Source organism: Rhinopithecus bieti, unplaced genomic scaffold (assembly GCF_001698545.2).
Source record: "Rhinopithecus bieti isolate Rb0 unplaced genomic scaffold, ASM169854v2 scaffold_4553, whole genome shotgun sequence".
NCBI lineage: Eukaryota > Metazoa > Chordata > Mammalia > Primates > Cercopithecidae > Rhinopithecus > Rhinopithecus bieti.
In genome coordinates, this window is record NW_016804694.1 from 630,376 (window position 1) to 650,660 (window position 20,285).

Genomic DNA, 20,285 nt, shown 5'->3' on the forward strand with positions numbered 1-20,285 from the left:
CAAGATAGGTACTATTATTTTAATCTCTGACAGGAGAAAACTGAGGTACAACCAAGATCATGCAAGGTAATAAGAAGCAAGGTTTTGAATCTGGGAAGTCGGACTCTGGAATTCATACTCTCAGCCACGCACTATATTACCTACCCAGTGTAGTGGGGATGGATAGATAAGTAAGTAATTAAATACAACGTACAATGGTACATGCAGAAACTACCCTGGAAGCACAAGAAAAACTCACTCAGCTCAGGATTTGTGGAGAGGCAAGGAAAGAGGCATTTCTTGGATGAGTGACACCTGGACAAAGTTGGAAAGCAAGAGTAGGTATCAGCTGCACACAAAAGGGAGGAAAGAAAACTCCAGAGAAAACAGCATGGTATCACAGGTATAAAATGTAAGGGGGCCAAGGCACAGTGGCTCACGCCTGTAATCCCGGCACTTTGGGAGGCTGAGGCAGGAGGATTGCTTGAGGTCAGGAGTTCAGGACCAGACTGTGCAACAAACTGAGACCTTGTCTCTACAAAAATAAAAAATTTAAATAGCTGGGCATATTGGCATGCACCTGTGGTCCCAACTACTCAGGAGGCTGAGGTAGGAGGATTGCTTGAGCCCAGGAGGTTGTTGCAGTGAGCCGTAATTGTGCCACTGTACTTCAGCTTGGGTGATAGTGAGACCCTCTCTCAAAAAAACAAAACAAACAAACAAAAATATATATATAATGCAAGTGGGGAGTGGTGAGAGATAGCTTGCCCACAAATATTTAAGAAAAAAAAAGAGGGCCCCTCTTTTTTTGGGCAGGCACTGTGTTTGGTGCTGGGGTAACAAATAGCAGGGACAGCACATCTCAGGAACTTGAACTTTCAAGCATTATGCTCCCTTACCCACTAAAATAATCTTAAAAACTAGCCCTAGGCAAAACACTCAACAAACTAGGAATAGAAAGGAACTTTCTCAACCTGATCAAGGTCATCTATGAAACACCCACAGCTAACATCATATTTAATGATGAAAGGCTGAATGCCCTCCCGCTAAGATCAGGAACCAGAGGAGATGTCCACTCTCACCACTCCTGTTCAGTACTGTGCTGGAGGTTCTAGCCAGAAACAATAGGCAAGAAAATTAAATAAAAGGCATACAGATTGGAAAGGAATTTGAAATTTTAAAATAAAGCTGTTATATCATAGTTTTGAATGCCATCCAATGGAATTTAAATATATATAGCAATTTGTTATGTACCATCATCCATTTATATAGAGAGATATATAAAGCAAAAGCACTCTTGGAACTATAAGAAATTGTACATTACTCCTTTTTCTCCTTGAACTTGCCTTTCTATTCCATTTGGTTCTCACAGAAGTTTATCCTCTGGTAATTTTATGCTTGAAAGTCTTTTATCGATCATCCTTTCATACTTCTCTGCCACACAAGTGTGCATTTACATAGAAATTTAATTTGTAAAAACATTTCCTCGGACCATAATCCATTAAAAAGTTCCTTACCTATTATTACAAGTATTATTATTGCATGATTAATCAAAGTAACACATAGCATCATTTTTCAATAAATGAAATTTTATTGCAAATGCATCTCAGTGTGATGGTATGTGATTTTTCTCAATGAGTCCTACATCATTCCTTTTTTTTTTTTTAAATTAAGAAAACTTACATAAAACAAGTAGATGGGAATGAAAAGGGGTTTGCTATAGCAATAGCATTCAGTTCTTTTGGAACTCTTTCCAAATAATGTGCCAAAAATCACACAACAATCATAGTCCAAACTCATTTTAATGACCCATCAGCTGACAATTCCAGGAGGTCTTTATTCAATTTTGTTGAAAACAAATAATTGGAAGCTACCTAACTTACAAAAAGATGTGTTACTTGGTCATTAAAGTTACTTACTTTTTTAATCCAGACACCAGTATTTCAGTATATTCCTTAGAGTGGACCGCTGGGAGATTTACACACCTGCTGGCAATGCACCTGAGATTCACTGGGGGAGGGAGAGAGGCGTTTTTGTTTGCTTGCTTGCTTGCTACTTTTGTCTGCTCCACCACTCCTTGGAATGAAAGCTCCATAAAGGCTGAGATGTTTGACCTTTGTTCACTACTGTATCTCTAGGACATAGAAAGCTGTTGGATACCCTAACCATGTGATGCTTGGTGCTTGATGAATGTATGTGGGATGTTATGAAAGAATGTAAAACCTGTTTCTGGCTGTATGGTTTCAGGGGGCGAGGAAAAGAGGCAAAGAGACAGAAGCACCTGGTGCTGCACTGATTTGGGTTTCTCAGTCCAAAGGCACCAAAAGGTCACCTTTCTCCAAATCGAAGATGCAGCGTGGAGCAGAGAAAAGGCCTAATCTTTGGAATCCAACCTGGGTTTGAATTCTGACAGTGATATTGAATAACTGTAATTTTGGGGCAAACTCCTGGTCTTAGATTCTTCCCCTGTGTAAAAAGAATAATTGGCCCTCCTTCCAGGAGAGGCAGAGGAGGAAGTGACCATGAAATATGATAATGCCTGTCAGGAATCTGCACCATCTCTTGCACTCATTAATGTGAATTGTCCTTCCTTCCAACTCTGCCTCTTTCCTCCTTGGTGGCACCACCCTTGCCTCTAACCAGCCTGGAAATTTATATTACTGGGCTCATCCTGAACCCTTGCTGCTGTAGATACTAAGCAGCAGACAAAATGTTAGACTTAGGGGCTTTGGTGGAATCTAGGGCAGTGGGAAAATGTACCCTCATCTCGTCATTTAGAAAATGGGGGTAATAGGCTGGGTGCGGTGGCTCATGTCTGTAATCCAAGCACCTTGGGAGGCAGAGGCAGGTGGATCACCTAAGGTTAGGAGTTCGAGACCAGCCTGGCCAACATGGTGAAACCCCATTTCTGCTAAAATACAAAACTTAGGCCTGGTGCTGTGGCTCACTCCTATAATCCTAGCACTTTGGGAGGTTGAGGTGGGTGGATCACCTGAGGTCAGGAGTTCGAGACTAGCCTGGCCAACATAGTGAAACCCCGTCTCCACTAAAATACAAAATTAGCCGGGCATGGTGGAGCACGCCTATAATCCCAGCTACCCGGGAGGCTGAGGTAGAAGAATCGCTTGAACCCGGGAGGCGGAGGTGGCAGTGAGCCAAGATCGCATCATTGCACTCCTGCCTGGGTGACACAGCAAGACTCCATCTCAAAAAAAAAAAAANGCTGGGTGCGGTGGCTCATGTCTGTAATCCAAGCACCTTGGGAGGCAGAGGCAGGTGGATCACCTAAGGTTAGGAGTTCGAGACCAGCCTGGCCAACATGGTGAAACCCCATTTCTGCTAAAAATACAAAACTTAGGCCTGGTGCTGTGGCTCACTCCTATAATCCTAGCACTTTGGGAGGTTGAGGTGGGTGGATCACCTGAGGTCAGGAGTTCGAGACTAGCCTGGCCAACATAGTGAAACCCCGTCTCCACTAAAAATACAAAAATTAGCCGGGCATGGTGGAGCACGCCTATAATCCCAGCTACCCGGGAGGCTGAGGTAGAAGAATCGCTTGAACCCGGGAGGCGGAGGTGGCAGTGAGCCAAGATCGCATCATTGCACTCCTGCCTGGGTGACACAGCAAGACTCCATCTCAAAAAAAAAAAAAAAAAAGGCGGGGGGGGGCGTAATAGCCCTACCTCAGGATTTTCGTGCAGGTTAATGTGTTGACTTTCATGAAGTGCTTTGAACAGAGCTTAACACACAGCGAAGGGTTGATAAATGGGTGTTGTTATTCTATTTTGGCCTGCCTGTAGGCCACTGATAAAAACACACCTGTTATCTGGAAGAGAAGGGGCAGCCCAGCATAATTGTGGAGTGAGAGAGTAGGAATTTTCTCAGATGCTCTGTCTCCTATGCATCCTTTATAACATGCATTGAGATCTCACAGAGTCAGATACTACAGGCGGAATGAAAACCAGTGGTCAGGTTTCAGGGGATGTAGCAGGTTAAGGGCACCATAGGTATCTGTGACCAGAAGAGCCACATGCTTTCCTCTAGCCCCCTATCCACAGGACTTTCCCAATGCCCCCAGCAGAGGGTGAGGTAAAGTCCTGTCCTGCCTCCTCCACATCCTCACAGCCCTCTTCTCTGAAACAACTTGGTCAGTGCACCCAGCATTATAGTCTCTGAGTTACATGCACTCTCCCCCTCAGCCTATGACTTCTTCCAGAGAAGGAACTCATCCTGTAAAACCACAGACAGGCATAAGGCTCAGTACAAAGCAAGCGCTCAAATATTCCTTCAGTGAAGAAATCTGGAGGTAAATTGCTGATGTCACAGGTTGACCAAGGACAGCCTCCCCTGGGATTGGAGAGGCAGCTTCCTAAAACAATTGGAGAGGGTAAGGGAATGGCCATAGTTTCGGTCGACTCCCCTGGCAGTTTCTCAAGTTTATTAAACCTAAGGAAAGGATGCTGGAAACAAACGTAGTTCTGGAGCTGCCTAGAGGGCTGTGTCCAGGTATGGGGAGCTGGCCCCACTTCCCAAGTTGTTTATCTTAATTTCCTTGAGAACAAGAAATGCATGTTAGGATAGGTTATTTTTCTTTCAGATTTAACCAAGGCACCCCATGATTTGCTGGATTTTTTCTAAAGTTCTATAACACTGGGAAGGGGGAAAGGGGAATTCCTCCACTATTATGACAGTCTATGCTTTACAGTAAAGCAAAAACCCCACAGAGTTTATCTGTAGGCAGCAGAAGTACAGGAGATTCGCTTTTCCCCTACTTTTCTGTATCGCAGAAAAATATTTGCTTTTAAGAGAAATCTATAAGATACAGAAAAGTAGGGGAATAATACTTGCTCTTCAAGGAAGTTATAGGTGAGAGCCACCGTGCCTGGCCACTGTAGTTTTTCTTAATTAATTTTTGAGTTGTACATATCACATAGTATTGTAATATATTCTGTCCCTCTAGCTTGTTCAAATTATGGAGATCTTGAGGGCAAGGACTATCTTGAATATTTGATCCAAACATGCATGGATGAATAAGAAAATAAATGCATGGGTAGGTACATGAATGAATGAATGAAAAAATTCAGATATATAAAAGCTGTTTGCTTTTAGGCCATATTCTATTTTTTTTTTTGTTTTGTTTTGTTTTGTTTTGTTTTGAGACGGAGTCTTGCTCTGTCGCCCAAGCTGGAGTGCAGTGGCCGGATCTCAGCTCACTGCAAGCTCCGCCTCCCGGGTTCACGCCATTCTCCTGCCTCAGCCTCCTGAGTAGCTGGGACTACAGGCGCCCGCCACCTCGCCTGGCTAGTTTTTTGTATTTTTAGTAGAGACAGGGTTTCACCGTGTTAGCCAGGATGGTCTCGATCTCCTGACCTTGTGATCCGCCCGCCTCGGCCTCCCAAAGTGCTGGGATTACAGGCTTGAGCCACCGCGCCCGGCCTAGGCCATATTCAGATAGGAGTGAGTGGTAAGCCAAAATTAATTTGTTAAGGCTTTTTTTTTTTCTTTGATGATACACACAAACCACTGTTTGGAGCTATCAATCTGAAGCTGAGAGACCTCAGAACTCAGCAACATGCGTTTCATCCTCAAGCTCATTCATCTCTCAGCAATTTTAGGTGCCATCTTTTCTCTTTTCTTTTCTCTTCTCTTCTGTTTTCTTTTTTCTTTTCTTGACGAAGTCTCGCTCTATCACCCAGGCTGGAGTGCAGTAGTATGAACTCGGCTCACTGTAACTTCTGCCTCTGGGATTCAAGCGATTCTCCTACTTTAGCCTCCCGAGTAGCTGGGACTACAGGTGCGTACCACCACGCCTGAGTAATTTTTAAAAATTTTTAGTAGAGATGGAGTTTCACCATGATGGCCAGGTTGATATCAAACTCCCGGCTTTAAGTGATCCATCCCCTGACCTCGGCCTTCCAAAGTGCTGGGATTATAGGCATGAGCCACCACACCCAGCCCATATATTTTTTCTTTCAGAACTTAAAAGATGTCGTCCTAAAAGAGTCTTCTGGCTATCATGGGAAAGTTTAACAATCAGCGTTCTTGCTGTTCTCCCGTAAGTATGGGTCTTCTTTCTCTGGCTTTGTGTAAGATTTACTGTTTATCTTTGATTTTCAGCAACTTGGCTATTATATGCCTACACTTGGTTTCTATTTATCGTGTTTGTCAGTCTTCTTGAATCTTTGAGCGATCTTTCCTGTTTTGGCAAATTGCCAGTCACTATAGTTTCAGATATTGCTTTCCCTATTCTCTTCTCTGTTTCTGGAACTCCTATAAGATATATATTAGGGGGCCAGGTGTGGTGGCTCACACCTGTAATCCCAGCATTTTGGGAGGCTGAGGTGGGTGGATCACAAGGTCAGGAGTTTGAGACCAGCCTGGCCAACATGGCGAAACTCTGTCTCTACTAAAAATACAAAAATTAGCCAGGCGTGATGGTGTGCACCTGTAGTCCCAGCTGCTTAGGAGGCTGAAGCAAGAGAATCGCTTGAACCCGGGAGGCAGAGGTTGTAGTGAGCTGAGATGGCGCCACTACACTCCAGCCTGGGTGACAGGCTGAGACTTTGTCTCAAAAAAAAAAAAAAAAAAAAAAAGATACATATTAGGTCATTTGACTTTGTCCTACATGTCTTGAATGCTCTTTTCTGTTTTTTAATTTTTTTAAATATTTTTCTCTATGTGCTTCATTTAGAATATTTTCTGTTTCCTGTCTGAGTTATCTAATCCTATCTTTTGCTGTGTCCAGTCTGTTAAATTCATCTGATAAATTTTTCTTTTCTAATACTTCATATTTCAGTTCTAGAATGCCCATTTGATTCTTTTTCTATAGGTTACAATTCTCTTTTGAAATTATCTATCTTTTCATTTTGCCCATCTTTTACTCTACTTTAACATACTTATGATCATTATTCTGAAGTCCTTGACTGCTAATTCTAACACCTGGATCATCTGTGGGACTGCTTCTATTATATAATTTTTCTTGATTATCAGATACTTTTCCTGCCTCTTCATGTGTCTTGTGATTGTTTCTAACTATATGCTGGATGTTGTTTAAAAACAAAACTGGGCTGGGCACGGTGGCTCACGCCTGTAATCCCAGCACTCTGGGAGGCCGAGGTGGGCAGATCATGAGGTCAGGAGATCGAGACTGTCCTGGCTAACACGGTGAAACCCCATCTCTACTAAAAAATACAAAAAATTAGCCAGGCCTGGTGGCGGGTGCCTGTAGTCCCAGCTAATTGGGAGACTGAGGCAGGAGAATGGCGTGAACCTGGGAGGCAGAGCTTGCAATGAGCCGAGATAGCGCCACTGCGCTCCAGCCTGGGCGACAGAACAAGACTCCGTCTCAAACAAAAAAACAAAACAAAACAAAACCATAAACTGAAGTCAATGTTACTACCCCCAAGATAGGATATACACTTCTTTTTATTTGCCTAATAAGGCAAATAAGGTGAGGCAGTTATAATCTCAATTCAATCAGGAATTGAGCTATGCTCTGGCATTAGTTAGACTCAGCCTGCTTCTGGTTTTAAATGTTTCAAGGGGAAGACTCTGTGTGTGCTTATGGCCCCTTTCCATGGTGGTACTTTGTCTCCTAAGCATTTTCAGACTGTAGGAAACTTCATTTTGCCTTTGCAGGCCAATCTCTAGTCTCCTGAGTGGCCCTGGCACTCAGCAGATGTCTTGAGTAGAACAGCAGTCAGTGACAGCCATGTGGCTATCAGAAGGTTCACTGTGCCGAAGGAAAGCCTGATCTTTAGCACTTACCCAAACTCAGCAAATAACCCTGATATGGTTTGGCTCTGTGTCCCCACCCAAATCTTATCTTGTAGCTCCCATAATTCCCACGTGTTGTGGGAGGGACCTGGTGGAAGATGATTGAATTAGGGGGGTGGGTCTTTCCCGTACTGTTCTTGTGACAGTGAATGGGTCTCACGAGATCTGATGGTTTCAGGAAACGGGAGTTGCCCTGCACAAGCTCTCTCTTTACCTGCTGCCATCCATGTAAGATGTGGCTTGCTCCTCTTTGCCTTCTGTCATAATCTTGAGGCTTCTCTAGCCATGTGGAACTGTGAGTTCTCCATTAAACCTCTTTCCTTTGTAAATTGCCCAGTCTCAGGTATGTCTTTATCAGCAGCGTAAAAGCAGACTAATACAAACCCCTAAGAAAGAAAATGGCCAATAATCTCAACTTCCCTGGAAAGGAATCTTTTCTCTCTTAACTTTTAGTTCTTTTAATCTTCTTTGCTTCCACAGTTCTCCAATATCTTTCAAAATATGATTGTTATAATTCATTCTTTTTTTCACTTTTTTTTTTTTTTAAGAGACAGGGTCTCACCATGTTGCCCAGGCTGGTCTCAAGTTCCTGAGCTCAAGTGATCCTCCTGCCTAAACCTACCAAAGTGTTGGGATTATATGCATGAGTCACGATGCCCAGCCCATGTTTTTCTTCTTGATATAAAGTGATAAACTGTCACTTCCTACTACATTTTACTCAAAAGTAGAAGTTTTCTTATGTTCTTTTCCAGTTAATTAGTTCACATAGGATTCAAACAAGGTCCATGCATTGCATGTAGTTGATGTAACTCTTAAGTCTCCTGGTTTATAGGTTCCTCCTCCCTCTTTGTTTTTGTTGTTGTTATGTTTGTTTTTCTTTCTTTCTTTCTTTCTTTTTTTTAAATATGTGGTCTTTCTATGTTGCCCAGGCTGGTCTCTAACTCCTGGGCTCAAGCGATCCTCCTGTGTCAGCCTCCCAAGTTGCTGGGACTATAGGCACATACCACCATGCCCAGCTGTTTTTCATCTTAGTTGTTAAAGAAACTGGTTCATTTGTTCTGTTGAATTTTTTGGATTCTACTAATTAGATTCTCCTAGTGTTATTTAACATGTTCCTCTGCTCCTTGTATTTGCTTCAATCTACAAGATCTAGAGGATTGATAATATTCAGGTTCATTTTTTTGGCGTAATTACTTTATAGGTGGTACTATGTGGAGTCAGCCCTCCATATTCATGAGTTCTACATCTGCAGACTCAACCAAGCAGGTATAAAAAATATCTGGGGGCAGAGTGTGGTAGCTCATGCCTGTAATCCCAGCAGTTTGGGAGGCTGATGTGGGAAGATCACTTGAGGCCAGGAGTTTGAGACTGGCCTGGGCAACATAGCAAGACCCTGTCTTTACAAAAATAAAAGAACAGGCCCAGCTGCAAAACTAAAAAATTATTTAAAAAATGGGCCCAGCTAAACCCAACCTAAATTGCAGAATTATTAGCAAAGGCATGATTATTGTTTTAAGCTACTGAATTTTGGGGTGGTTTATTATGTAAGCAATAGATTACTAAAACCCATAGTATCTAGGATATGGTGAGCATTCCAATAAATGTTTAATTAAATTGTAAGAGATTAGATGGGTAATTTGACTAGTCAACCCTTGTGGTCCTTCCAAGCACTGAGATTCTATGGCCCTGTGATCATTAATAACCTTGAATTATGCCATTACTTTCTCTACTCTGCTAATGAGTCACATCTAGATGCAATATAGTTGAGTCCTTGGACTTTGTGACATTTAACACATACAGAGACAGCTACCTGGGGTCACTTTATTTTTTGACAGTCTCTTTCAAACCTACTTTTTTGCAGTACTATGGAATCCACTTAGATACTCACATATGAAAATCATACCTCAACTGCCATTTACTGTAGAACACAAGCTGTTTTGAAGGAAAGTAATGAAAGTATTTGTGCTTCCAAGACATTCATACTTTCCAACTTATTCTTTACCCATTTTGCAGCCTTTAGAATTTTTCTCCAGTTTCTTATTAGAGAGGGAAAACCATGATGACCATGCTGTGAGAAGTGAGCTAACTAATCCAAACTATACCATTTGGTACAGTTTGAAATGGCTTAGAATTTCAGGTGATCTCCGTGTTGGAAGACTTAGCCTTTGAATTGTTAATCACTTTACCCTTTCTTTAGTGCTATACTATTTATAATGGGTTAATCAATGTTCCTTATTTGATTACTTTGGGAGGGGCTCGATGCTATGGGTTTATACCAGAGTATTTTTAAAAGACAGAGTATAGTCCAAGCATCTGGTTGGTCTTTCTGAGGTCATGCATCAAAGCCAATATTTAACCATTAATATGGTTTGGCTCTGTGTCCCCATCCAAATCTCATCTTGAACTGTAATCCGAATTGCAGTCGCCACATGGGAGGGACCTGGTGGGAGGTGATTGGACCGTGGGGGCAGTTTCCCCCATGCTGTTCTCGTGATAGTGAGTTTTCACGAGAGCTGATGGTTTTAAAAGTGTTTGGCAGCTCCCCTTTTGCTCTCTCCTGCCACCTTGTGAAGGAGGTGACTGCTTCCCCTTTGCCTTCCACCATAATTGTAAGTTTCCTGAGGCCTCCCCAGCCATGTGGAACTGTAAGTCAATTAAACGTCCTGGTATAGTTTGGCTGTGTTCCCACCAAATCTCAACTTTAATTGTATATCCCAAAATTCCCACGTGTTGTGGGAGGGACCCAGGGGGAGGTAATTGAATCATGGGGGCCGGTCTTTCCTGTGTTATTCTTGTGATAGTGAATAAGTCTTACAAGATCTGATGGTTTTATCAGGGGTTACCGCTTTTGCATTCTCCTCATTTTCTCTTGCCACCACCATGTAAGAAGTGCCTTTTGCCTCCTCCCATGATTCTGAAGTCTCCCAAGCCATGTGGAACTATAAGTTCAGTTAAACCTCTTTTTCTTCCCAGTCTCAGATATGTCTTTACCAGCAGCATGAAAACAGACTAATACAGTAAATTAGTACTAGTAGAGTGGGGTGCTGCTGAAAAGATACCTGAAAATGTTGAAGCGACTTTGGAACTGGGTAACAGGCAGAGGTTGGAACAGTTTGGAGGGCTCAGAAAAAGACAAGAAAATGTGGGAAAATTTGGAACTCCCTAGAGATTTGTTGAATGCTGCCCAACAAATGCTGATAGTGACATGAACAATAAGGTCCAGGCTGAGGTGGTCTCAGATGGAGATGAGGAACTTGTTGGGAACTAGAACAAAGGTGACTCTTGTTATGTTTTAACAAAGAGACTGGTGGCATTTTGCCCCTGCCCTAGAGATTTGTGGAACTTTGAACTTGACAGAGATGATTTAGGGTATCTGGCAGAAGAAATTTCTGAGCAGCAAAGCATTCAAGAGGTGACTTGGGTACTGTTAAAGGCATTCAGTTTTATAAAAGAAGCAGAGCATAAAAGTTCAGAAAATTTGCAGTCTGACAGTGTGATAGAAAAGAAAAACCAATTTTCTGGAGAGAAATCCAAGCTGGCAGCAGAAATTTGCATAAGTAGCAAGGAGCCTAATGTTAATCCCCAAGACCATGGGGAAAATGTCTCCAGGCCATGTCAGAGACCTTCACAGCAGCCCCTCCAATCACAGGCCTGGAGGCCCAGGAAGAAAATGTGGTTTCATGGGTCAGGCCTAGGTCCCTGTGCTATGCGCAGCCTAGAGACTTGGTGCCCTGTGTCCCAGCTGCCCTGGTCATGGCTGAAAGGGGCCAACAAAGAGCTTGGGCTATGGCTTCAGAGGGTGGAAGTCCCAAGCCTTGGCAGCTTCCACATGGTGTTGAGCCTGTGGGTGCACAGAAGTCAAGAATTGAGGTTTGGGAACCTCTGCCTGGATTTCAGAAGATGTATGGAAATGCCTGGATGCCCAGGCAAAAGATTGCTATAGGGGTAGGGCCCTCATGGAAAATCTCTGCTAGGGCAGTGCAGAAGGGAAATGTGGGATTGGAGCCCTCACACACAGTCTCTACTGGGGCACTGTCTAGTGGAGCTGTGAGAAGAGGGCCACCATCCCCCAGATCCCGGATTGGTAGATCCACTGACAGCTTGCACTGTGCACCTGGAAAAGCTGCAGACACTCAACACTAGTCCATGAATGCAGCCAGGAGGGAGGCTGTACCCTCCATAGCCACAGGGGTGGGGTTGCCCAAGACCATGGGAACCCACCTCTTGCATAACCTGGATGTGAGACCTGGAGTCAAAGGAGATAATTTTGGAGCTTTGAAATTTGACTGCCCCGCTGGATTTTGGGCTTGCATAGGTCCTGTACACCCTTCATTTTGGCCAATTTCTCCCATTTGGAATGGCTGTATTTACCTAATACCTGTACTCCCATTATATCTAGGAAGTAACTAGCTTGCTTTCGATTTTACAGGCTCATAGAGGGAAGGGACTTGCCTTGTCTCAGATGAGACTTTGGACTGTGGACTTTTGTGTTAATGCTGCAATGAGTTAAGACTTTGGGGGACTGTTGGTAAGCCATGATTTGTTTTGAAACTTGAGGACATGAGATTTAGAGGGGTCGGGGTGGAATGGTTTGTTGGAGGCTGTGTCCCCATCAAATCTCAACTTTAATTATATCTCCCAGAATGCCCACGTGCTATGGGAGGGACCCAGGGGGAGGTAATTGAATCATGGGGGACGGTCTTTCCCATGCTATTCTCATGACAGTGAATAGTCTCACGAGATCTGATGGTTTTATCAGCGGTTTCCGCTTTTGCTTCTTCCTATTTTCTCTTGCCGCCACCATGTAAGAAGTGCCTTTCACCTCCTGCCATGATTCTGAGGCCTCCCAAGCCATGTGGAACTGTAAGTTCAATTAAACCTTTTTCTTCCCAGTCTCAGATATGTCTTTATCGGTAGCATGAAAATGGTCCAATACACCTCCTTTCTTTATAAATTACCTAGTCTCAGGTAGTATCTTTATAGCAGTGTGAAAACAGACTAATACAGCCTCGTTACAGTTGTAGCAGAAGGGACCCAAGTCTAGACTCTGCGACTTAATGGCACAAGTATCAGAAGCCATTGATTCTCTGTTTACAGACTTTAATGGATACATGGGACTAGAAGGGAACTGGAGTGAGAAGGCAGCAACCCGCAGAAAATGGGCTCTCTGTGCACTTCTTAGTCTCCTGTTATAAATATGAAATGTTTCCTTGGCTTTGGCAGATTTCTGTGCCTGTCCCTGCCATCCTGACAACTTATTCCCGGCTTGACATTTCTAGTTGAGCCCTTGGTATCATAGGCTCCATCTAGTTGTGCCCCAGATGTTCTTATCCATGGCCACTGCTCTTGGGTTCCCATTTGGTCCTGCTCTTCTAGCAATCATTGGAATTTACTTTAAGCCTAACTCCTACTCATCCTTCAGATCTCAAGTCATATGTCATTGCCTTAGGAAGAACTTCCTTGAGACTCAAGACTAGATCAGGTCCTCTTGATACATGCCCCAAGAGTTTCTTGTGTTTCACCTTCACAATTTGTAATTTATTACTTTTCACAACTTGTAATTATTTTTGTCATCTGTTCTATACCCATCCTGTATCTTCAGCACCTGGGACAGTGCTTAGCACAGAGTAGGCCTTCAATAAATGTGTTCAGTAAACATGAAACAATGAAGCTTGTGACTTTGGCCCGTACCTCTTTTTGTATTTACAAGGTCATGTTGCACATTATATCTCAGTTTTATGCATGTATAAATTAGGATAATATTATTTTACCTACCTCACAGTTCAAGATGCTACGCATGTAGCAGATGCTTAACAAAATGCTTCTACAATGGGTGAATGCATATGCTATCTTTATGATAAAAGAAATCTATATTTTAACTAAGATTTATTTCACTTAACAAGATAAATGGAGTACCCAAGCAGGAGGAGTCATGTTTTTTGAGCTGGAAATAAAATTCAGGATTTCATATACCTTTGTCCAGGGGTCTATATTTTTCTTCTAGTCATACTTTAATACTAGACATATTTTAAATGGGGAAGGGGGAAATTTTTTGAATGGATTTGGACAAAACTAGTAATGACTGACTTTTCCAACTTCTAGGCTGGTTGTGGCTGTCACAGATTTTAACTCCTCAGTGCACCAAGAGTACAGATTCCAAATTGCCTATATCTTAAAAACTTGTAAGAAAGAAGCAATGGTGAATGTGAATCTGAACCCCAGGGAGAGTTCCAGAAAGGGAACTCATAAAGGGAATTCCCATCAGTTGGTACAGCTAATTGGCCTTATGAAACCAGTGGCAGGATAAGATCTTGACCTCTGAGAATGACAGCAAAAGTGCTCTCAGCTTAGCAGGACCGTGTACTACGAGTCTCACAGGCTGGCTTGCTTTTGACCTGGATTAACCTACCTGTTTTCCCCATTTCCCCTATCAGTAAAGGGAAGATACCTTGCATGTAAAATACAAATGCTACTTCATTTTTTTTTCTCTTGTTCATCTCTTCTCTACCATGTCCACTCCCTTCTGGGATCCCTCCCATTTGACATTTCCTTCAGGATACAGAATACAGAGAAGGGAGAAGGTGCAGGAAGGATCCAAATGTTACTAGAGCTATACATTTTATTTGAGCTTCATCTCTTTGGAGAAAGGGGAACAGGGATGAGAGGATTAAGTTAGAGATGGTCTGGCACAAAGCCCGGAGATGTGGGGTGTGTGAAGAAGGAAATTCATGACTAGAATATATGCTGAAGGTGAAATGAGGGGAGCCTGGATAGGGAATTAAGAGATAATTGTTGGCATTTAGTAATGTGATCTGGGAGTGTGATCCCAGTGCAGAACAAAGAAGAAGGCCGGCAGGTGGTAGGAGTCACAGTCAGGAAGGAAGTACTGCTAGTTCATATCCAATCTAGGTCTCTGGACAATTGACCCCTTTTGGGTAGGAGGATTTGCCAGGATTATCCGACCCCTTATTTCCAGTTCATCTCCTAGACATCTTCATTGCTGTTGCCCTCCGGTGAGTATGAGTCCATAGGATGGCGTCTTCTCTCCACTGACCATGTCTGAGGCTGAGTCTGAGACTGGGTGGAAGCCATACGCGGATGATACATAGGCCAGTAATGCTGCTGAGGGAAAGTGTGAGCTCTTGGCCTAGATTTGGGGTCAGGCTCCATCTCGGGCTCAGTCTCAGGCTGGGGCTCCATCTCGTTCTCGGTCTCAGTCTCAGTCTCAGCCCTGGGCTCCATTTCAGGCTCCAGCTCTGACTCAGGCTCCAGTTCCCGATCCAGGTCTAGGTCTAGACCCAGCCCACCCTCTTGTTCTGACTCCAGTTCCAAATCCAACTCCGACTCCTCTTCTATAGGCTGTTGGATCTTGGTGAAGCCTGGACTTACATTTTTTTGACTTCCTAGAAAACTGCTGCTCATTTTATATGTTGAGTTGTCATTCTGAAATACAAGTAGGTAGGTTAAAATTTCTAATTAAATTTAACTTTCTGCTGAACGCAGTGGCTCATACCTTTAATCCCAGCACTTTGGGAGGCTGGGGCAGGAGAATCACTTTAGCCCAGGAGTTCAAGGTCAGCCTGGGCAACATAGTGAAACTTCTATCTTTACAAATAATAATAATAATAATTTTAAAAACTAGCTGGGCATGATGGCACATGCCTGTAGTTCTGGCTACCCAGGAGGCTGAGGCAGGAGGATCGCTTGAGGCCAAGACTGCAGTGAGCTGTGTTTGCATCACTGCATTCCAGCCTGAGCAACAGAGTGAGACTTTGTCGCAAAAAACAAACAAACAAAACCCAGACTTTTCATCTTTGAGCAGTCAAGGAATTTAGAATACAATAGGACTTAAGGTACCAGAACCATGGGTTCCTTGCAGAGTAGAAAATATTTCTTGCCTAAGTCTACTTTTCTTTTTATTATTGTTATTAATTTTGACACAGAATCTTGCTCTGTTGCCCAGACTGGAGTGCAGTGGCATGATCTTGACTCACTGCAACCTCTACTTCCTGAATTCAAGTGATTCTCTTGCCTCAGCCTCCCAGGTAGTTGGGACTACAGATATGCACCACCATGACTGGCTAATTTTTATATTTTTAGTAGAGACAGGGTTTCACCATGTTGGCCAGGCTGGTCTTGAACTCCTGAACTCAAGTGATCTGCCCGCCTCAGCCTCCTAAAGTGCTGGGATTACGGGCATGAGCCACTGCACCCAGCCTTTATTTATTTTTTATTAAAATTTTAAAATTTTCTTCAAAATGCCAATGATATCATCCATAAATCTGCTTTTCATCTTCCTTCTAACCTCTGGTTTCTCAGTTACTCACTATTCTTCAGACTCAATCAATTTCCAACTTAGAATTTCTCTGGCTTTTCTAGCTAGACAGGATTTCAGAGCAACCATTTAAAACAGCAATGGACTTAACAACATTCTGAAACATCTTGTCTTCTTGATCTTACTTGTCTTGCCAACCCCCAGTGCAATCCTTGACAGGGCATATAAGGCTGTGTGTGACCTGGCCTCTTGCCATTCTTCTTTAGCTTTATTCCAGCTGTGGTCCCTGCCCTTTGCTCTCACCATAAAGTTACCCAGAGTTGCCTGACTACTGCTCAGCTTTGTGCATGCCGCTCCTTTTGCCTGACTTGTCCTCCTCCAACTTGTCCACATGCACTTAATCATCACCCCAGATTCAGAGCTAAGATGACCAGGCAGGACCATAGCTTCTTTTGTGTTCCAGCTACACCTCATTCACACTTTCATCATAGTACTAGTAATGTATTGCTTTATTTATTTACAAACCTACTCCTTACTAGACTCTAAGCTTGTGATATATGACAGGGCCTGGTTCTTGATATCCCCAGTAGCAGACACTAAGCTTGTCACATAGCAGGCACCCATAGGCCTTGCATAAGCCTTGAATCAGCCTGTAGCACCATTCCTCCAAATTAATCACTTCACCTTTCCTGAAACATTTTCTTCTCAACCACCATATGACACTCTTCGGCTTTTCCTCGTTCCTTCCTGGTTGCTGCTTCTTGGTCTCTCTGCTGTCTCCTCTACTTCTACTGGACTTCTAGATGTTGGTATGCCCCAGCGCTTGATCCTGGGACCTTTCTCTTCTCTATCTATGCTCTCTCCGTAGGGACTTTTATTTTGGGCCTATAATTTTCGTTACCATCTGTATGCTGATGCTGATGATTCTTTAATTATAACCCTTCCCTGATCTGCAGGTTCATATATTCACTTCCATTCTTGACATCTCCATTTGAATGTTTAATAGGCAACCTTTTTTTTTTTTTTTTTTTTTTTGAGTATTGTTCTGTTGCCTAGGCTGGAATACAGTGGCATGATCTTGGCTCGCTGCAACCTCTGCCTCCCAGGTTCAAGTGATTCTCCTGCCTCAGGCTCTCAAGTAGCTGGAATGACAGGCGTGCACCACCACACCTAACTAATTTTTGTATTTTTAGTCGAGAAGAGGATTCACCACATTGGCCAGGCTAATCTCGAACTCCTGGCCTCAAGGGATCCACCTGCCTCGCCTCCCAAAGTGCTGGGATTACAGGCGTGAGGCCACACCCGGCCCAGGCATTTTGAATTCAATACACATGAAATAGAACTTGCTACTCTCCTAATCTTCCCTATCTTAAATAGCAGAAAACAATTGACATATTCAATACCAAGTCTTAATATAAGAATGTTAGTACATTAGGAAAATACTTTTTTAAAACATAGTAGATAATGTCCATCTTTTTTATTTTTTTTGGCCGGGTCTTACTCTGTCATCCAGACTGGAGTGCAGTGGCAAAATCAAAGCTCACTGTGACCTTAAACTACTGGGCTCAAGCAATCCTCCTGCCTCAAGCTCCCAAGTAGCTAGGATTACAGGTATGCACCATCATACCTGGCTGATTTTTAATTAATTAATTTTTTTTTTCAAGATAGCGTCTCACTGTGTTGTCCAGGTTGCTCTGAAATTCCTGGCCTCAAGTGATTCTTCTGCCTCAGTCTCCCAAAGTGCTGGCATTACAGGCATGAGTCACTATGCCTAGCTGATATGTCCATCTTAAACCAGCTGTCACCACTAGTCTTTTATTTTTTAACTTTTTTTGAGACAGGGTCTCACTCTGTCATCCAGGCTGGAGTGCAGTGGCACGATCTCAGCCCACTGCAACCTCCGCTTCCTGGGTTAAAGTGATTCTCGTGCCTTGGCCTCCTGAGTAGCTGGGGTTATAGGCGCGTACCACCATGCCCAGTTAATTTTTTTGTATTTTTAATAGAGACGGGGTTTTGCCATGTTGGCCAGGCTGGTCTCAAACTCCTGGCCTCAAGTGATCCCGCCTGCTTTGGCATCTCAAAGTGCTAGGATTGCAGGCGTGAGCCACCACACCTGGCCACCACTAATCTTAATAGAGACACGCAAGAATCCTCATTAAATTCAGGAGTAAGACAAGATTCATCATTATGACTTAAATTGTTCTGAGAGGTTTAGTTAGTGCAATAATACATGATATTGAAATAAGAATTCTAATCATTGGAACATAAGAGATTAGTATTATTTTTAGAAAATATTTTCCTATTTGGAAAACCCAAAGGAATTAATAGTGAAACCTCTTAGGAATAGTAAAATGATTCACAAAGGTAGCCAAATAATTTAATAAAAACCAATGAGTTTTCTATATGTTAGCAATTACCAGTTAGAAAATATAATGGAAATGGCCAGGTGTGGTGGCTCATGCCTGTAATCCCAGCACTTTGGGAGGTGGAGGTGGGTGGATTGCTTGAGCCGAGGAGTTGAAGACCAGCCTGGGCAACATGGCAAAACCCCATCTCTGTGAAAAATATAAATATTAGCTGGGCATAGTGGTGTGCGTCTGTACTCCCAAATACTCAGGAGGTTGAGGTTGGAGGATTGCTTGAGTCTGAGAGGCCGAGGCTGCGGTGCACTGTGATCATGCCACTGCACTTCAGCCTGGGTGACAGAGTGACACCCTGTCTCAAAAAAACAAAAAAGTAAAACGTATAAAGTATCTAGGATTTTCCTATGTGAAGAAAGTCACAAAACCTTACCATGAATGAAACATTTAAGAAGACAGCAAATGTAGAGACAGTTTATGTTTCTGGATAAGAAGAATGAATACTATAAAGATATAAATTCTCAAGTGATTTTATATTTTTAATACAACTCTAATGATTATTTCAATAAGATTTGTTTTTGTGGGGTGGAGACCTGACAAAAGATTCAAACATTGGTTTGGAAGAATAAATTGGTGAGAATGACTTAGCAAATTTTGAAATAGAACACTGATGACATAGGACTTCTTAACCAAATGTTAAAGTGTATTATACAGTAATAGCAATAAAAACAGTGTGATAGCCAGGCGTGGTGGCTCACATCTGTAATCCCAGGATTTTGGGAGGCTGAGGTGGGCAGATCACCTGAGGTCAGGAGTTTGAGACCAGCCTGGGCAGCATGGTGAAACCTTGTCTCTACTAAAAATACAAAAATTAGCCAGGTGTGGTGGTGCACGCCTGTAATCCCAGCTACTCAGGAGGCTGAGGCAGGAGAATCACTTGAACCTGGAAGGTGGAGGTTGCAGTGAGCCGAGATCCACACTGCATTCCAGATTGGGCGACAGAGTGAGACTGTCTCAAAAAAAAACAAAAACAAAAACAAAAAACACTGTGATACTGAACCTATACAGAACAATGAAATCCACAACTAAGCTAGAAATACAGTTTAGTTTTCATAAGAATATAATATTTTATGAAAATAACGTATCAGTAGGGGAAAGAAGGCTTATTCAATAGATAGTTGGATGGTGCTATGATTTGCATGTGTGACTTCCAAAATCCATGTTGAAACTTAATCCACATTGTGATGGTATTAAGAGGTGAGGCCTTTTGGGAGTGATTTTAAGTCATAAGGGCTCTGCCCTTGTGAATGGATTAGTGCCTTATAAAAGGGTTGGAGGGAGCTAGCATAGGCACTTTTGTCCTTCCACCTTCTGATACGTGAGGATGCTGCAGAGAGAAGATGGAACAAGCCTTCAGCAGACACTGAAACTGCCGGGACCTTGATCTTGGACTTCTCACATTCAGAACTGTGAGAAATAAATATCTACTAGGTACAAATTACCCAGTCTCAGATATTTTGTTATAGTAGCACTAATGAACTAAGATAGATGGTACATAGCCCAAAATAGTTAGATATATAGATAAAAAATGAAGATTAGGCCGGGCGCGGTGGCTCAAGCCTGTAATCCCAGCACTTTGGGAGGCCGAGACGGGCGGATCACGAGGTCAGGAGATCGAGACCATCCTGGCTAACACGGTGAAACCCCGTCTCTACTAAAAAAAAAATACAAAAATCTAGCCGGGCGAGGTGGCGGGCGCCTGTAGTCCCAGCTACTCCGGAGGCTGAGGCAGGAGAATGGCGTAAACCCGGGAGGCGGAGCTTGCAGTGAGCTGAGACCCGGCCTCTGCACTCAAGCGCGGGCGACAGAGTGAGACTCCGACTCAAAAAAATAAA

General features: G+C 43.0%; 1 protein-coding gene and 1 long non-coding RNA gene across 5 annotated transcripts in view; one reads left to right on the plus strand and one right to left on the minus strand.

Moving 5' to 3' along the window:
* LOC108528324 (uncharacterized) overlaps window positions 1–20,285 on the plus strand; it is a 62,298-nt gene that overhangs the window by 6,852 nt on the left and 35,161 nt on the right. Inside the window, exon 3 of one of the 2 annotated variants that reach the window (XR_001885098.1) lies at window positions 5,956–6,034. The exons of the other annotated variant lie outside the window; for it this stretch is intronic. This is a non-coding gene — a long non-coding RNA (uncharacterized LOC108528324). Of the gene's footprint in view, window positions 1–5,955; window positions 6,035–20,285 lie in introns of those variants that run through there. 2 annotated transcript variants of the gene reach the window in all.
* Window positions 14,361–20,285, minus strand: part of SLC26A8 (solute carrier family 26 member 8) — an 86,508-nt gene continuing 80,583 nt past the window's right edge. For 2 of the 3 annotated variants that reach the window (XM_017870078.1, XM_017870079.1), the window contains exon 20: window positions 14,361–15,198. In XM_017870078.1, the coding sequence (XP_017725567.1) occupies window positions 14,740–15,198 (459 nt within the window). In that variant the 3' untranslated portion in view covers window positions 14,361–14,739. The remainder of the gene's footprint in view (window positions 15,199–20,285) is intronic. The other variant, XR_001885097.1, reaches the window with a different exon arrangement.